A 16,580-nucleotide genomic window follows, 5' to 3' on the forward strand; every position below is an offset into this window, starting at 1 on the left:
CTCAAACTAATTTCCAGGGAAAAGGAACATAAACATGGGGACTGCTACCTTTGGAAGGCCACGTGTGGTAGTTTAGGACACTGGCCAAGGGCTGTGCTGCTGCTGCTGGTAAGTCTCTTCAGTCGTGTCCGACTCTGTGCGACCCCATAGACGGCAGCCCATCAGGCTCCCCCGTCCCTGGGATTCTCCAGGCAAGAACACTGGAGTGGGTTGCCATTTCCTTCTCCAATGCATGAAAGTGAAAAGTGAAAGTGAAGTCGCTCTGTCGTGTCTGATGCTTCGCAACCCCACGGACTGCAGCCTACCAGGCTCCTCCGCCCATGGGATTTTCCAGGCAAGAGTACTGGAGTGGGTTGCCACTGCCTTCTCCGGCCAAGGACTGTACTAAAATGTAAAAATATAAGCACGCTTCCCCAAAGACGTCCATGCTACTGCTCACTTGTTATCAGTGTAGTCAGCCTGGGTAAAATGGTCTATATCCACTGCGTCTCTATGTAAAATTGCATTTGCTAATTGTATCATGTAATCATGCTGACAGGCACCCTGCACTGAAAGCAATATTCAAAGTATGCCTACCTCTTGGCTTGGAAAGAAGAGCAGCTTAATCTTGGCTTGCATATTTCTTTCCATACGTTCTAATTTGTCCAAGTTACCCTCGGATCAATTAAGTTGGTATTGAAAAAAATGCACATAGAGATGGTAGGTGAACTGTCCTTTGGGCTCACCTCTCTGTGGCCTGGGAAGAAGCCTGGAGAGCTTTTGGGCATGGTGGTAAATTCCATTTGCTTATATCTTGTTTATTTAATTTGATTAAAACTAAAAGCCTTTAAATGAAAAATTGTTTAAAGAATTCTCAACTAAGTTCTTTTTAGGCAAGTGGTATTTTGCCTACTTGCCAGAATGACTGTCTTGTTTAAACTGCAGAGGTTAAACAAAAAATACTTTTCCTCACTCTTATACATTTACAAAGTGGATTAATGAATACCCAATTGTTTGGGAAATATCTCAACAGAACAATTATTTACCTGACCTGTCTCTTCAAATCTTTTTCTGTCTGCGCTGTCAATTACATATATCTGTAAAGTGAAAGAAGAAGGTTATTTCAATGAGCAGATATGGAGAAAGACAGGGCAGTACATATATCTGTAAAGTGAAAGAAGGTTACTTCAATGAGCACATATGGAAAAAGGGCAGTCCATATATTTGTAAAGTGAAAGAAGAAGGTTACTTCAATGAGCAGATATGGAAAAAGACAGGGCAGTTTCTAGTGAAGGAACAGATGATTCCCCATTGGCAGAGTTCATGTTAGCATACAGAAACTGAGCTGGTCACTCACGTCAACAATGGACACTAAATAAACTGATTAATTAAGATGCCCAGAAGATACCTCCGGCAAAGCTCCAAAGTAAGAAGCAAGGTGAGCCAAGCAGGATAAAGATAGCTACATTTAATGGGAATTCACTAAGCATTCTTTATCCTAGATTTACTTTATTAATCCTCATTATCACTCAATGAGATAGATTTCATTTTTTTTAATATCTATCTTTATTTATTTGTCTATGCCAGGTCTACTTGTATTGTGAAATGCGGGATCTTTAGTTGCAACTTGCAAACTCTTAGTTGCAGCATTTGGGATCTAGTTCCCTGACTAGGGAATGAACCTGAGGCCCCTGCATTGGGAGCGTGGAGTCTTAATCACTCAGCCAACCAGGGAAGTCCCTAGATTTCATTTTTATCCCATTTTATACATAAACATAAGCCCAAAGAAGTTAAGTAACTTGGCCCAAGTCACATCTAGTACATGACAAAAAGGAGATTCAAACTCAGGCATAAGTGACAGTAAAGTACCCAGTTTTTTAAAAAATTATTTGGCTGTGCTACATCTGAGCTGCGGAATTTTTAGTTGCAGCATGTGTAACATTTAGTTGAGGCATGCAAACTCTTAGTTGCGGCATGTGGGATCTAGTTCCCTGACCAGGGATCAAACCCCGGGCCCCTTGCATTAGGAGCATGGAGTCTTTGTCACTGGACCAGCAGGGAAGTCCCCTCAGTTGTTCTTAAACACTCTGCTATTCTGTGTCCCCAAAAGGAAGGGATGGTGCTTGGAGGCATTTACAAATCCTGTAGTGCTAGAACGTCATCCTTCTGGAAGTACCATTTTGATTATGAACTGTAAGCTGTCTTCAGGTTCCAGTGATGTCCCTCCCATTCCTACCTTCAGAGGCTGGGAGGTTAAGATCAAATACTGGAAACAGCAGGTGTAGAGGCTTTGCCAGAGTAAGAGAAGTTTTGAGATTTACTGTAAGTTACAAATCACAAGCTTTCTCTCCCATCACTGTATTTTATTTACTGCATAAATAACACTGATATAACAATAAGGGAAATTAGGTAAGATCAAAAAAGAAAGGAAAATTACCTATAGTTACAGAACACAAGAACATTCATTATTTTAATTTCCAATGAAAGTTCCCTTCTAATTCTTCTTCATATGGAAATTTAAGAAGAAAATTAGGCATATAATTTTGTAGTCCTTTTTTAAATCAGTGTATTAAATGTTCTTCCAGTTGCTAATCTTAAAAATTATCAAAATTTCAAACTCTCTTTAAGAAAGTTAGAATTGTTATTAAACAGTATAATGGAAACATCCTTTTAAAATATTCATTTAAAAACACAATGAAAAACAATCTTCAGCTCCCACCTTTATGAGGCTTATAATTCTGTGCTACTCTGAAAACTTGCACTCTCTTGAAAGAAAAAAAAATTAAAATTCCTTTGCTTAAGTTATTGTTGTTGTTTAGTTGCTAAGTCGTGCCCGACTCTCTGCGACCCCATGGACTGTAGCCTGCCAGGCTGCACTCTCATTTAGAGTCACTCATGTTAAGCATTATACCAGGGACCAGGTTCAGCCTCTTCTCTGAAGGCTACCCTATGTTTCCACTTGTGTTTCCTTCATGGAGAATCACAGGAAGAGGACGGATGGATGTGTTTGGTCTCAGTACTTATCTGTGGTCTTATTATTGTCATTGGAAGGACTGATGCTAAAGCTGAAACTCCAATACTTTGGCCACCTCATGCGACAAGTTGACTCACTGGAAAAGACTCTGATGCTGGGAGGGATTGGGGGCGGGAGGAGACGGGGACAACAGAGAATGAGATGGCTGGATGGCATCACTGACTCGATGGACATGAGTTTGAGTGAGCTCTGGGAGTTGGTGATGGACAGGGAGGCCTGGCGTGCTGTGATTCATGGGGTCGCAAAGAGTCGGACATCACTGAGCAACTGAACTGAACTGATTGTTATTGTTAATATTACTCTGACTCAGTGTCAATGATACCACAAGAGATACAAAATTTGATACTGTGTGATAGTTCACTTTGCAGAACATGCTGGTAGCTTGTTTTTCCACTGGTGTGTCTCACATTCTCAAAGTAGCACACACAGTATAAACACAGATGCAGAAAGAAGGAATGCAATGGCAGAGTGAACCTCAACACAAAAGATCTGATTAGGACTACTTGGGAGTCTGCTGTTGCTGCTGCTGCTAAGTCACGTCAGTCGTGTCCGACTCTGTGCGGGGACCCCATAGACGGCAGCCCATCAGGCTCCCCCGTCCCTGGGATTCTCCAGGCAAGAACACTGGAGGGGGTTGCCATGTCCTTCTCCAATGTATGAAAGTGAAAAGTGAAAGTTAAGTTGCTCAGTCGTGTCTGACTCTTCACGACCCCACGGACTGCAGCCCACCAGGCTCCTCCATCCATGGGATTTTCCAGGCAAGAGTACTGGAGTGGTTCGCCAGTGCCTTCTCTGACGTGGGAATCTAGAGTGGATTGAAATGATATTCACTCAGGCAAGACAAGGAGAAGATGATGTCTGGGAGGGGAGAAGGGTCAGGTGCTGCCTGGGAGGGAGATCTGGGCTCAGATTACAAAGCAGGAAAACATGTGCTTGGGAGCAAAATGTGTAAGAAGGTAACAGTAGAAGAGGCTGAGAACAGTTAATGGGAAATCACTGGTGGTCTAGGGGTTAGGATTCAAGGCTTTTACTGCCTGGGCCTAGGTTCAATTTCTGGTCAGGGAACTAAGATCTCGCAAGCTGTGTAGCGAGGCCAAAAAAAAAAAAAGATACAGTTAAGAAATCAGTGTTTGGAACATCCCTGGTGGTCCAGTATCTAAGACTCTACACTTCCAAAGCAGGGGGTCTCAGTTAGATCCCTGGTCAGAGAACTAGATCCCAAATGCTACCAAAACTAAGACCCGATGCAGTCAAATAAATAAATAAATTTTTAAAAAATCAATGTTTGATAAGATTAAAAACAGACAGAAGGGAGAGAATAATCAGAAACTGAAAGAGAGTTTAACAGTTTTAACAAAGATGACCAGTCAAATACCAAAGAATTCAGAGGCTTAAAGTCAATCAGAAGGTTTTAATTACTTGCTATATTACTTACTGGGCTTCCCTGATAGCTCAGTTGGTAAAGAATCCACCTGAAAGGCAAGAGAACCCAGTTCGATTCCTGGGTTGGGAAGATCCCCTGGAGAAGGGAAAGGCTACCTATTCCAGTATCCTGGCCTGGAGAACTCTATGGACTGTGTAGTTAGTTCATGGGGTTGCAAAGAGTCGGAAACGACTGAGCGACTTTCACTTTCAAATTACTTGCTATTTATTGCTTTGATATGAAATTTCACAAAAACATTTTCATTAAGAGATTCAAAAGGAGGATTTTCCTAAGCTTTACATAAATTCTCCCTATCATTTAGCATTTTTCTCACATAACTTTTATGAAATTTGAAAACTACCATACCATAATTCCAGGAGGAAGGCTACAAAACACTGCCCCATTTATTAAAAGGGCCAAGTGAAAAAGTCATGAGCACAAGCCAGTCTCTAGTGATCCCACAAATCTGTTTTTCTGTGGTGGCATATGCTTCTGGTAACCCCCTCCCCAGAGCTGCCCAGTTTCTTCATGCAAGTATCTGTTTCTGGGCAATAGCTAAGGATAAGTGTTAGCTGTTCAGTTGTGTCCGACGCTTTGCGACCCTGTGGACAGAGGTTTCTGTGTCCCTGGGATTCTCCAGGCAAGAATACTGGAGTGGGTTGCCATTCCCTTTTCAGGGGATCTTCTCTGACCCAGGGATTGAATCCAGGTCTCCTGCAGGGAGATTCTTTACCGTCTGAGCCACCAGGGAAGATCCCCGCTATGGTTAAGAAGAGCCTCTTTTTCTTCCTTCCTTTTTCTCATTAATAACATAGGTGTTAAAAAAAAATAACATAGATGCTAAACTAGTCATGCAAAATATATATATATATTTAAATTTAATCCAAAAACAGATAATCAAAAAACACTCAGTATCAGAGAAAGTTTTAATTGATCTTATAAAACACTATGGATCTTCAAAAATTGTCATAAACCTACTCCAAAACTTACAATCCATGGCACTCAGAATGAGAATGATGCTTTAAGCAAAGCCAATTCCCATCCTCACTGGCAGCGGCTTTGACATTTTTATTTGGTTGAGGGAAGACCACCTAGAGGGAAAGATTTTCCTCTGGATGGAAGTTCAGCCAACTGCATTATCTGGAGACCGAATATCCAGCATGTGAATGGAGGGCTCTGTGTTTCTCCTCTTGCTTTTGGGCCTCCTCCCTCCTTGCTCCTAAGTATTTTTCCACCAGAGGGGTAGGCGGAGACAAGAAGAGATGACACTAAAAAGTGTGGCTTTTTACCGATAGCCGGAGCAAAGGTCTAATAGGAGGCCGAACCTGACTGATGAGGAAGTTTCCTGGACAATCTGCGGTTTTCAGTTCTGTGTGCTCTGGTAGCGCTGACGCTTAGAGTGTGAGTGATATGACGGAGATAATACAAGAGATGGCTGTGGCGCTCTATCTCACTTGATGTCATTTGGATACGGAAATGATGACAAATTTTATAAAATATGTTGTGTTTAAACATAAGACTAATAATGATAAAGTAAATGGAGTTTGGTGGTAATATTAACATATACCTTGAAAAAAAGTGATGTGCTTTTAATCTATCAAAAGGCTGTTATTACCTGGCATGAGAGAAAGGAAAGGCATCCTATACCCTCCCTTCTGTCATACCTCAGGGTTAATTTCTTAGTCACTTCACCCAAATTAATAAAGCTGAAGTCAGATGTTCTCAGTGTCATCATTCCTGAGAATAACTCTGTACTTTTAGGAGTTGCTCTGATTCTTTCAAACCTCTAGAGAAACATACAATGTTTGAAAGTGGGAGTTGGCACTCTTTCTGTAAGGGGTCAGGTAGTAAATATTTTCGGCTTTGTGGCCCATACAACTTTTCACAACTATTGAACTTTGCTGCTGCAGCGCAAAAGCAGCCATAAAAAGTATGTAAAAGAAAAAAATGGATGTGGCTGTGTTCTAAAAACTTTATTTATGGGCACTTAAATTTGAATTTCCTACCATTTTCAAGTGTCATGAAATCTTATTCTTCTTTTGATTTTTTTTCCCCAATAATTTAAAATGTGAAAACCATTCTTAGCTCACGAGCTATACAATAACAAGAGGCAGGCTGGATCAGTTTGTCGACACCTGCTCTAAAGCAAGAATCTATTATGGCACTCTAGAAAGAACTGAAAAGAGTTAACCAGGCAATGAAATGTGTCAAGCCTCAACCCTGCTCTTCTAGGCAGCGTGGAGTCTAGGATAATAGGTCTTTTCAACCAACAGTGGAAGATTATTAAATACAGACAAACAACCAATATAACCCATCACCACTGCCACTCCAAGCTGCTACAAAACGGGCAGACAGGCTAAGAGTCACAGGGCCTTAGAATCTAACCCTGGGGACTCAGCTGCTCCTCAAGACTTGTTTAATCTCAAATGACACTGGAAAATAACAAAAGGTTTGACTCTGAATCCAAAATATTGTCGGAAACTGGCAGTGCAGTATAGCTGGAGAAAGCTCCTGTAGGGTTATTCTGAACTGATTTTACGATAATTCCCAGATGCTCTCTCTCAGCTAATGGGGAGTACAGAATCCAGGGTCATATCACAACTCCCTTGCAGTCTATCCTCAAGGTGATTTAAAGTTACCCTGACCTAGAAGTTTCTGAGACCTCTTCATGGAGCCTTACAGACACTGACATCCTTATATACAGCTCTTATTTGGACATTTCTTTCAAAGTACCTAATGGAGCAGGTGAACAGATAGAACTGTGATTTCTCTCAGTCACCTGCAGTTCCCCTACTCTTGACTCAAAAAAGCAAAAAAGAATCTACAGCTTTTTCTTCCCTCCATTTTATTGTGATATGATTGGCATAGAGCACTCTTTAAGGTGTATGGTATAATGATTTGACTTGAATCTATAGCTTTTTTTTTTTTACTAGCCTTATATCCTGCAAACTTGTTACAATCACTTATTAGTTCCAGGAGTTTCCTTGTTGATTTTTGGGATTTGAAAGACTGAATGTTTAGTTTTTCTAACATGTAGTTTTCTATCACAATTTAAAGACTAATTTCTACATTTCAGGTATTTGTAAGTGAAATAATATGATGGCTTGAATTTGCTTTAAAATACTTAAAAAAATAAAGTGGTGGTAGAGGAGATGAAAGAAGATTGTCAAAAGTGAAATTAAGGAAGCTGAATGATGGGGTTTCATCATTACTTTTTTGACCTCTACATAAGTTTGAAAATTTCTAAAATGATATTTCAAAGCCAGATACATTATTTGAGATTACAGAAGAAGTCTCTTTCTGTATTAAAGGGAAAATTTTTCTTTTCCCCCCAACATTTCTCTTTTGTTTTCCTCAGTTCAGTTCAGTCACTCAGTCGTGTCCGACTCTCCGCGACCCCATGAATCACAGCACGCCAGGCCTCCCTGTCCATCACCAACTCCCAGAGTTCACCCAAACTCATGTCCACAGAGTTGGTGATGCCATCCAGCCATCTCATTCTCTGTCGACCCCTTCTCCTCCTGCCCCCAACCTTTCCCAGCATCAGAGTCTTTTCCAGTGAGTCAACTCATCGCATGAGGTGGCCAAAGTATTGCAGTTTCAGCTTTAGCATTGGTATATAATACATTTTGGAAGAATAGTTGGCTGAATAGACGGATAAATAGATGGATGGATATGTCTCATCTTCTTCTTATCCATTTAAATCTTCAACTTGGCACCAGAAATATACTGGAACTTACCTTCACCATAGGCCAGAAATACGATGCGCCTTTGTGATGCCCATCTCAGTACCTCACCTGTGTTTACTGATCTGATGATAGTTCAATTTTATATTTTGCTATTATTTCCAATTTAAGAATTATGATAAGGAGAAGGAAATGGCAACCCACTCCAGTATGCTTGCCTGGAAAATCCCATGGATGGAAGAGCCTGGTAGGCTACAGTCCATGGGGTCACAAAGAGTCGGACACAACTGAGTGACTTCACTTCACTTTAAGGATCAGGAACACAGATTCCTTTGCTTTTTCCATCAATGTCCTATACATAGGTCTTGATATTTGTTGAATAACTTTTTTAGGACATAATGTTTTTGTAAAGAATTCTATGAAGAACATTTTAATAAAGCAATCAAAATTAAAAAAAAAAGAATTGTGATAAATAAATGAATTTACTATTTCTCATAAACCCTCTGTGAAGCAGATGCTCCATCCAGTTCACAGAATTAATAAGCCCCTGGGCTTGATCACAATGATACAGAACCACAGACCCTGACAGCTGAAAGGGAATTTAGAAGTTATAGACCTCCACATTCTACCTAATGTCAGAATCCATCTATAACGATGATCCATTTCATTTATTTGGTAGTTTTAAGCACTGGGGATACAACAGTTGGGGGAAAAAAAGGCAAAGTTCCTGTCTTCACAGAGCTTACATTCCAGTGGGGGAGAAAGGTAATATATAAAGATGTGTCTGAGGTGAGGGACTATACCATGAGAATATCTAAGGAAAAAGAATTCTACCATTGGAAACAGTGATGACAAAGGCCCAGAGGTGGGAGCATGCCTGTCTTCTAGGAATAGCAGGGAGGCCAGTGTGGCTGGTGCCAGGTGAGAGGGGAAGAGAAGCCAGCAGCTGGGGGGCTTTGTGGGCCACTGCAAGAACTTTGGCTTCTACTCTGAGCTGGGAAGCATATGTTTTGATAGGATCACTACAGCTATGGTGTTGAGGACAGACTTCGGGGAGGCAAGGCAGAACTTAGGAAACTAGTTAGAATGAAACTGCAACAACCATTGCACGCTAGCAGTGGAAGTGGAGAGAAGTGGGCAGATTCTAGAAACGCTTTGAAGGTGGAACTGACAGGTTTGGCTGACAGAACAGAGGTGGGCAGTGAGAGGAAAAGGGGCCCAGGATAAGTCCAATGTTTTGGGATGAATGGGACTTCCATTCACTGAGAAGACTGGAGGAGAAGCAGGTTTGGGAACGGGTGGATGAAGATAGGAATTTGGCTTTTGACACACTGAGATTGAAGGGACTTACTAGCCACTGGTGTGCAGATGTCAAATGGTTAGCTGGCTGTATATGAAACTGAGTTGTGGGTTGGAGAGAACAGTTTGGGACTCACCAGCACGTAGGTGGTGATTCACACCTTGGAAGTGGATGAAGTCACTGAAGCTGAGACTTAGAGAAGAAAAGCACAGGCCTGAACTTGGGCACTCCAACATTTGGAGGTTGGGAGATAAGGAAAAGACAGTGATGGAGATCAAGGAGGGGTAGCAGTGGGTGTCGGAGGATGAGATGGCTGGACGGCATCACCAATGAAATGAACATGAACTTGGGTAAACTCTGGGAGATGGTGAGGGACATGGAGGCCTGGCGCGCTGTAGTCCATGGGGTCGAAGAGTCAGACATGACTGGGCAGCTGAACAACAACAACAAGCCCCTGAGACAGGAGAAAAATCAAGACAGAATGGGATTCTGGAAGCCGAGGAAAGACAGTGCTTCGAGGACAGCATTCCAGCTATGTTTCATGGGTTGACAGTTCAAGTGAGATAAGTAATGAAACCTGAACATGGGACTCGGCACTAAGGACTCTCAGTGAGCCTGAATGGAGGGTTCCGAGCGCCTGCGGGGAGAGGAAGTGAAGACAGAGAGCACAGAAAACTCTTTCAGGGAGTTTGTTATAAAGAGAGGCTGAGGAATGGGACATTATCTAGAGGGGGGATGTACAGGAAGACGAGTTCTTTGTTTTAAACAAGAGCAACTACAGGATGTGTGCACACTGATAGGAGTGAGCCGGTAGAAAGAGACGCATTAGGAAGCAGTCTTACAGAGGGAAGCTGTCTGAGATGCAAGGCAAGTTCTATTGGCTCTGAAGATATCAATGTGTTTTGCAGCTTATTGTCCCTCATCATAATTAAATTCAAGCTTTCAGTCAGAGGTTAATGGAAATACTATGCAACATTTTTTCCTACCCAAGCTCACGAGAGGCCCTGGTTTCAGGGTATGACCATGAGAGTGAGTGGCTGAGGTGTGGTGGGCTACAAGCTCGCTGGAGGGGAGCCGAAGGAGCTGAGACTGAAGTATCGGATAAATCATACATAGACAGTGAAATTTCCAAGAATCCTAGAACAGTAGTTCTAGAGAACTTGGCAGTGAGCAGGGAGCTTGACTCAGCCTCTGCCTGTGTGAATGCTGCCTGAGCTGGGAATCCCAGTGCATGAGCAGCTTCTTCTACTTCTGGACAGTCACAATTATAGGAAACTTTGTCCTTATTCTGCATTAAACCCTAACAATCCCCAAAGTGCTCCTTGCCCGGTCCTCTAGAACTAGTCACAATGAAACTAACTGGAAACAGTTCTAAGCACTTTCTCTTCCAGGAAGGACAGCTTCAGGTCTTTCAACCATTTCGCATACATCCTGGTTTCCAGGACCTTCCCTGTCTTGATTGCTCTCTTTGGGATACACCTGACTTACTGATTTACTTGGCGTGACGGAGTCAGCGGCTCGCTCTTCTGACTTTCCTGTTGTTCCAATCACTATGGTAATTAATAAATACTTTATTTGCCAGGGTGGGTGTGGGCACAACACTGTTACTGAGCGACAGCAAAATATCTTACACAAAGCTCCACAATCTGTCTGCTAGCCCTAAATTCACCGTGACAGAGAGCAATGTTGTGGTGATGGAATTATTGACAGGATAGACCATCACAGAGTAAATGTTAGTAAGGCAGGGCAGAAGAGATTATGAACCGACGAATCTGAAGGAGTACTTACAAGAATATCAGTGTTTTCAAAATAATTCCTCCAGTATGGTCTGATTTTCCTCTGTCCGCCAATGTCCCAGACATTCAGTTTAAAACCTTGTGATTGTACACTTTTGATGTTAAAACCCTGAAACAAAAACACCAAGTGTTTTCAAAACGGAGGGGATATATGTATACCTATGGTTGATTCATGCTGTGTTTTGACAGAAAACAACAAAATTCTGTAAAGCAATTATCCTTCAATTAAAAAAAAAAAAACACCAAGGTTTACTAGACTTTGAGATCACATTTCTGACAAAAAAGTACATTTACCAGCTATGTTATTTATTAATTCTGAGACACTCTGCAGGATGTATGATACTGAAAACAGTTTGCTCCGATAGGGAAGAAAAATGTATTTACACATGTTCCCATTACTCGGGTCGGAGTCGGTGATTATGACATCATGCTGAGTGCACACACTCATATGCCACTACTGAGAATAAGAATTACTCAGATAATCAACACAAACCACCTCCAATCCCCATCAGTCCTCAAGATGGTAACTTTTAACAGCATATTACATGTAACTAACAAACAAAGTTTGTTTCTGTTGAGTCTGCAGACTCAACAAGTCTGCAGACTCAACAGAATGGAACTAACGCGAAATTTAGAGTCAAGAGCTACATTCTGGAAGACTGGATTCTTCAACAGCAACTCAAAATGAAAGAAATTTTCCTCATATGAACTGATCAGGAAAAGGAAGGAGCTGAACTCAGGACACGAAGGGGGAGGCTGGTTTGTAACTGGAGTAGTAACCCTCGTGCAGGTGATGATGAAATCAAACAAACAAAATGAACATATGAAATTGTTCTTTAATAGGTATCTCTGATGAACTTGAAAGGATTCATTTTCAGGACAGTGACGCCAGGTGGAACTTTGGGGCAGGTGAACCAATCGGGGCAGACAGAATGGTGAGCTGGGAGTTTGGGTGCGGAGAAACAAACTAACAAGAACTTTGGGGTTTGAAGAGAAGACATTTTATAAGCAAGAATAAAAAAAGAAAAAATCTTCTGGCAAAAATGACATAGTGAAATTAGGATTTGAAAAACCTGATCCACAGCGTGCTCCCATAGAAGTGACATTTCATCCAGAAGAGCTGGAGTTAGGTGGGTCTGGAGATGCCTCCACAAACATTTGCCTCTCCTGGCAGCTTGCCAGCACAGAAGGACAAGGCACAGACAAGGGCACAGGAACACAGCCACCCAATTTCCACCAAGGATAGTCAGTCACTGGAGGACAACTAGGGATGATGCTGACTACAGCTCCTCGAAAATGCCAATGACTGAGTAAATTAGACATTTTAGAACTCTTAAGGGAAGTGGCTTATGCTTATTGTAAAAGGTAGCTTCATTCTGACTCATTGACAAAACCACTTTTATGCATTTAAAAATCCTACACTTAACTATGTAATTAAATGTCAGACCCAGTAACAATGAATCCTTTCTGGAATGAGGGAATAAATAAGAGTAAATCCTGGAATTTGACCATATGTTAACTGCCTTAAAAGTCTGTAAGTCACCAAACCTAACAAAATCTACTAGAAATTATTCTAAAGAAATAATAATGAATGGGTGCAAACATTCAGAGACATGTACTGTATTAGTACTGACATACAGAACAATGTAGAAAGACGTTCAAGATGTTATTATGAAGTAAAACATAATACAAAACAATATACTCTGTATGAGCCATTTTTCAATTTTTATTTTCAACATACCCACCATATATGGGGAAAGAAAAACCCTAAAAGGATACAGTTTCAAATGTTAACAGTGGTTATATGTCTTACTGGGTGATGTCCAGTTTCTCGATTTTACATATTTACATATTTTAAATTTACTACCATGAGCATCTATTATTTTTTCTAATAGAAAACAAAAACACATCATAGGTGTGTTTTAAAAGACTAAATACCATTTGTTCTAAATACAAAACCTTGACATAATATAGTAACACATCAAATAGAGCCTGAAAATTAGAACTGGAACTTGGGGTCCATAACTAGGACTTCATGTTCCTGCTCTCAGTGTTGACCTCCTCATTTCAGTGGTGCTCTTGAGAGAGACAGCCTATCTCTAACACTTAAAAAGAAAAAAAGACAACTTAGTTCTTCTTTTTCTGGCTGAAATTCTGACACACTAATATGTGTTTTCAGCTCATCTAGGCTAGACTACTGTAATTTGCTCCTCCTCAGGCTATACATTAAATTTGTTCAGAAGCTGTAAAATTGCTCATTTGGTAGCAGTTGAAATGACTTTTCTGTAAAGAGCTGCGAACAAGTAAGACTCGCTGGCCATCAAGTATACACACCAGCATGGCCATTCAAACATGACATCGAGTTCATCGTAGGACAGTGACAGAAAACGCTAATTAACTCTGGTTTTGCTAAAACCTCTTGTTCAAACACGTCAAAGTAAGACCAATAGGGATGTCATTAGTTAGGAAGCCCAAAGGCCTGGCTAAAGGTCAAGTTTTCTCAGGATTTCTTGTAGGAAAGGAGACCTAAAGAAACCTACTAGGGTTCTTCCAGGCAGGACTCGTCTGCAATATCCATGCTGGGAGTACCACCAGCTTTGGCTTTTGCTTGCTTAGCCTTAGGAAAGAGGAAGGTTGATGAGACTGGATTTAAAAACATGGGTAGGGACTTCTCTGGTGGCCCACTGGCGAAGACTCTTGTGCTCCCAATGCAGAGGGCCTGGGTTCGTTCCCTGATCAGGGAACTCGATTCCACATATTGCAACTAAGCACCAGAGCAGCTGCATAAATAATAAAAATAAAATAAGAAGTAAGCTTAAAAAAATAAAAGTAATTGGGTTTTTTCTTTTAAAAATTGCCATACATTTGTATTTATGAAGTCTGAAAAATATATACTAAAAGTGTTTTTTCTCAGGGTACTTTGTTTTGTTTTGGTTTTTTTCTTTATGTGCTTTCTGTATTTTCTACATGTATTGATTTCAAAATCAGAGAAGATAAGGCTATTTCTAAAAAGGAATCACTTAGATCTGAGGGAACTGATGTGTCTTGATATGTATAGACACATATATTTAAATGATTTCTTTTTAAAAATTTGTTGTAAAATACACTATCATGAAATTTACCATTTTAACCATTTTTAAGTTTGGTTTACTGTTGTGTAACCATCACTGCCGTCCATCCATCATCTTGCAACTCTGACTCTCTATGCCCATTAGACAATAGCTCCCCATCCCTCCCCATCTCCTGCCTCCTAATCACCACTGGTCTCTTTCCTGTCTCTATGAATTTGACTACTTTAACTATCTCATATAAATGGAAATTCTTGATATGTTTTTGAAATATGAGATTATTTTGAAATTGCATAGACTTTTCTCAGTAACAAAACTTACAAACGGACACAACTCTATTTCCCATTTTGTCTTTCACTTGCTATTAGCATCTTCCATGTGTCACGCAAGCTTGGGGGCGAGGCAGAGCTCACCTGCGTTGGTGTGATGTGGCTGATGTCTTCAGATGCCAGCTGCTTCAGAAGAGTGGTCTTGCCAGCATTATCCAAGCCCAGGAGAAGGATTCTCACCTCCTGGTCTGGTGCACTTTTCAATTTGCGCAGAATTGAGAGTAAGCCCTTGAACAAACCATGAAAAACAGAGATTACTTTGGGGGCACTGACTTTGATATTACTGGGTATCGGAATGTCTTCTCCTTGACAAGAGTTTTTGGTTGTGGAGAGCTTCTTGTTACCCACTTTAACATCATTTATTCCACTTGCTTATATGTTTTTGGCAGAAGCACTTTAGTAAATTCAGCAACTTAATAAATAGCTTAGCTTATTCTTGCTCCTCTTATTAATCCAGCTTAGCAGTTACCCTAGATCTCCTGGGAGTATGTACTTGTAATCAACTCATATTCCTGAAGCCCTTTATATACACTTAAGAGTACAGCACTCACCATATCTAACTGTAGGAAACTGATTTTTGTATTTTTCTCCTTTATACTGGAGTGAAGTTTCTTGTGGGTAAGGACTACAGCTTTCATATCCCACAATGCCTGGCACTTATTAGACACCATGATAGTAGATGAACTAAACAGAATTACCCACCCAAGTTAATGCATGATTTCAAGGTACTATTTCAAAAAGTTGTAGAAAATTGTACTTGGGCTTTTTAGAAAAAAGATTTTGTTTCAGTTCTTGTTTAAGCCTTCATTATTTAAAATACTCTATCATCTTCTAACTTTCACATGACCCTTACAGGATACCTGCACAGTACAGATTTATCTATGTTCTTCAGATGAAGAATCTAATATTTAATACAACAGAGACACTGAGGAATTGAAAGGTCATTTTGGAAGCAAAATATATCAAAATTTAACCAGGATATTTTTGACTAGTAATCTAATATTTTCGTTTCTGGTTTTTGTCATTATTCTTTTAATGGATGGAAATAAGTCATGTTGCTTTTTAGCTAAAAACATAAGAAAAATCTTATAAGATAGTTATTTGTTGTGTTTTGCAGCTGACAATCATTTTCCAGTGAGGCATAGTTACATCAAGAATCAAAGAACCCCAGAGTTTAAAGGGCATATAATCTAATCTCCCAGCCCAAGCGGAAATTCCTTCAAACTGAGTCTTAAAATTATATAAAATGGTTATGTTTTTATCTACTTTGCATCAGGAAATAACTCAAACCAGTAGGTTCACTAAGATCAAATGTTAATTCTGTGAAATAATTTTCAACAATTGAGACTTTGGACAACGATATGCAAATATACATAATTATAAAGAATTTCTTTCTGCTTCAGATACATTTTGCTTACCACTTCTAGTCTTGTATTCACACTGATCACATTAATCGCTCCATGCCTCAATTTTTACCAGCAATAAAATGTAAGGTTTAGTTTAAGAGACAAATTCTATCCCACAAGATTTTAAGAATAGAGAATGAACAGATTTAAAAGAAACAAAAAAAGATAAGCAAGTTTTTTTTTTTAATGGCATATTTTTTTCTTTTCTTTTTATCTAATCCAGCCTTGAATTATTTGACACTATTCCTTTTTAAAATTCTATTTATGAGCAATCTCCCTAGCTTCTATTAGCTACATAGAAATCACTCATTTATAATACCACCTTTCAGAACAGTTAAAATTAGAATTCTGAGATCCTCAGGGGACGGGTGATATAAAAAGGCTAAGAACAGGGAAAATACATTGTACTATTCCTCCTGAGTTCCAGATTAGATGTCCTCATTACCCCTTCCAATAAAATTCTAAAATAGCTGGAATTTATCACATTGGTACATTAAACAACAGTATAAAAAAGAAAGTTCTTTTCTCATACATCATTTACTAGTGAAGAAATTGTGAA

At 40.0% G+C, this 16,580-nt stretch overlaps 1 protein-coding gene across 1 annotated transcript in view; it reads right to left on the minus strand.

Annotated features, from left to right (window-relative positions):
• ARL3 (ARF like GTPase 3) overlaps positions 1-16,580 on the minus strand; it is a 31,002-nt gene that overhangs the window by 10,129 nt on the left and 4,293 nt on the right. The window contains exons 2-4 of the mRNA XM_055424755.2: positions 14,700-14,843; positions 11,211-11,327; positions 1,026-1,076 (exon numbers count right to left, since the gene is read on the minus strand). Of these exons, the coding sequence (XP_055280730.1) occupies positions 1,026-1,076; positions 11,211-11,327; positions 14,700-14,843 (312 nt within the window). The remainder of the gene's footprint in view (positions 1-1,025; positions 1,077-11,210; positions 11,328-14,699; positions 14,844-16,580) is intronic.

Source organism: Moschus berezovskii, chromosome 12 (assembly GCF_049115385.1).
Source record: "Moschus berezovskii isolate FMDL1 chromosome 12, NW_MosBer_1.0, whole genome shotgun sequence".
In the NCBI taxonomy this organism is placed as follows: domain Eukaryota; kingdom Metazoa; phylum Chordata; class Mammalia; order Artiodactyla; family Moschidae; genus Moschus; species Moschus berezovskii.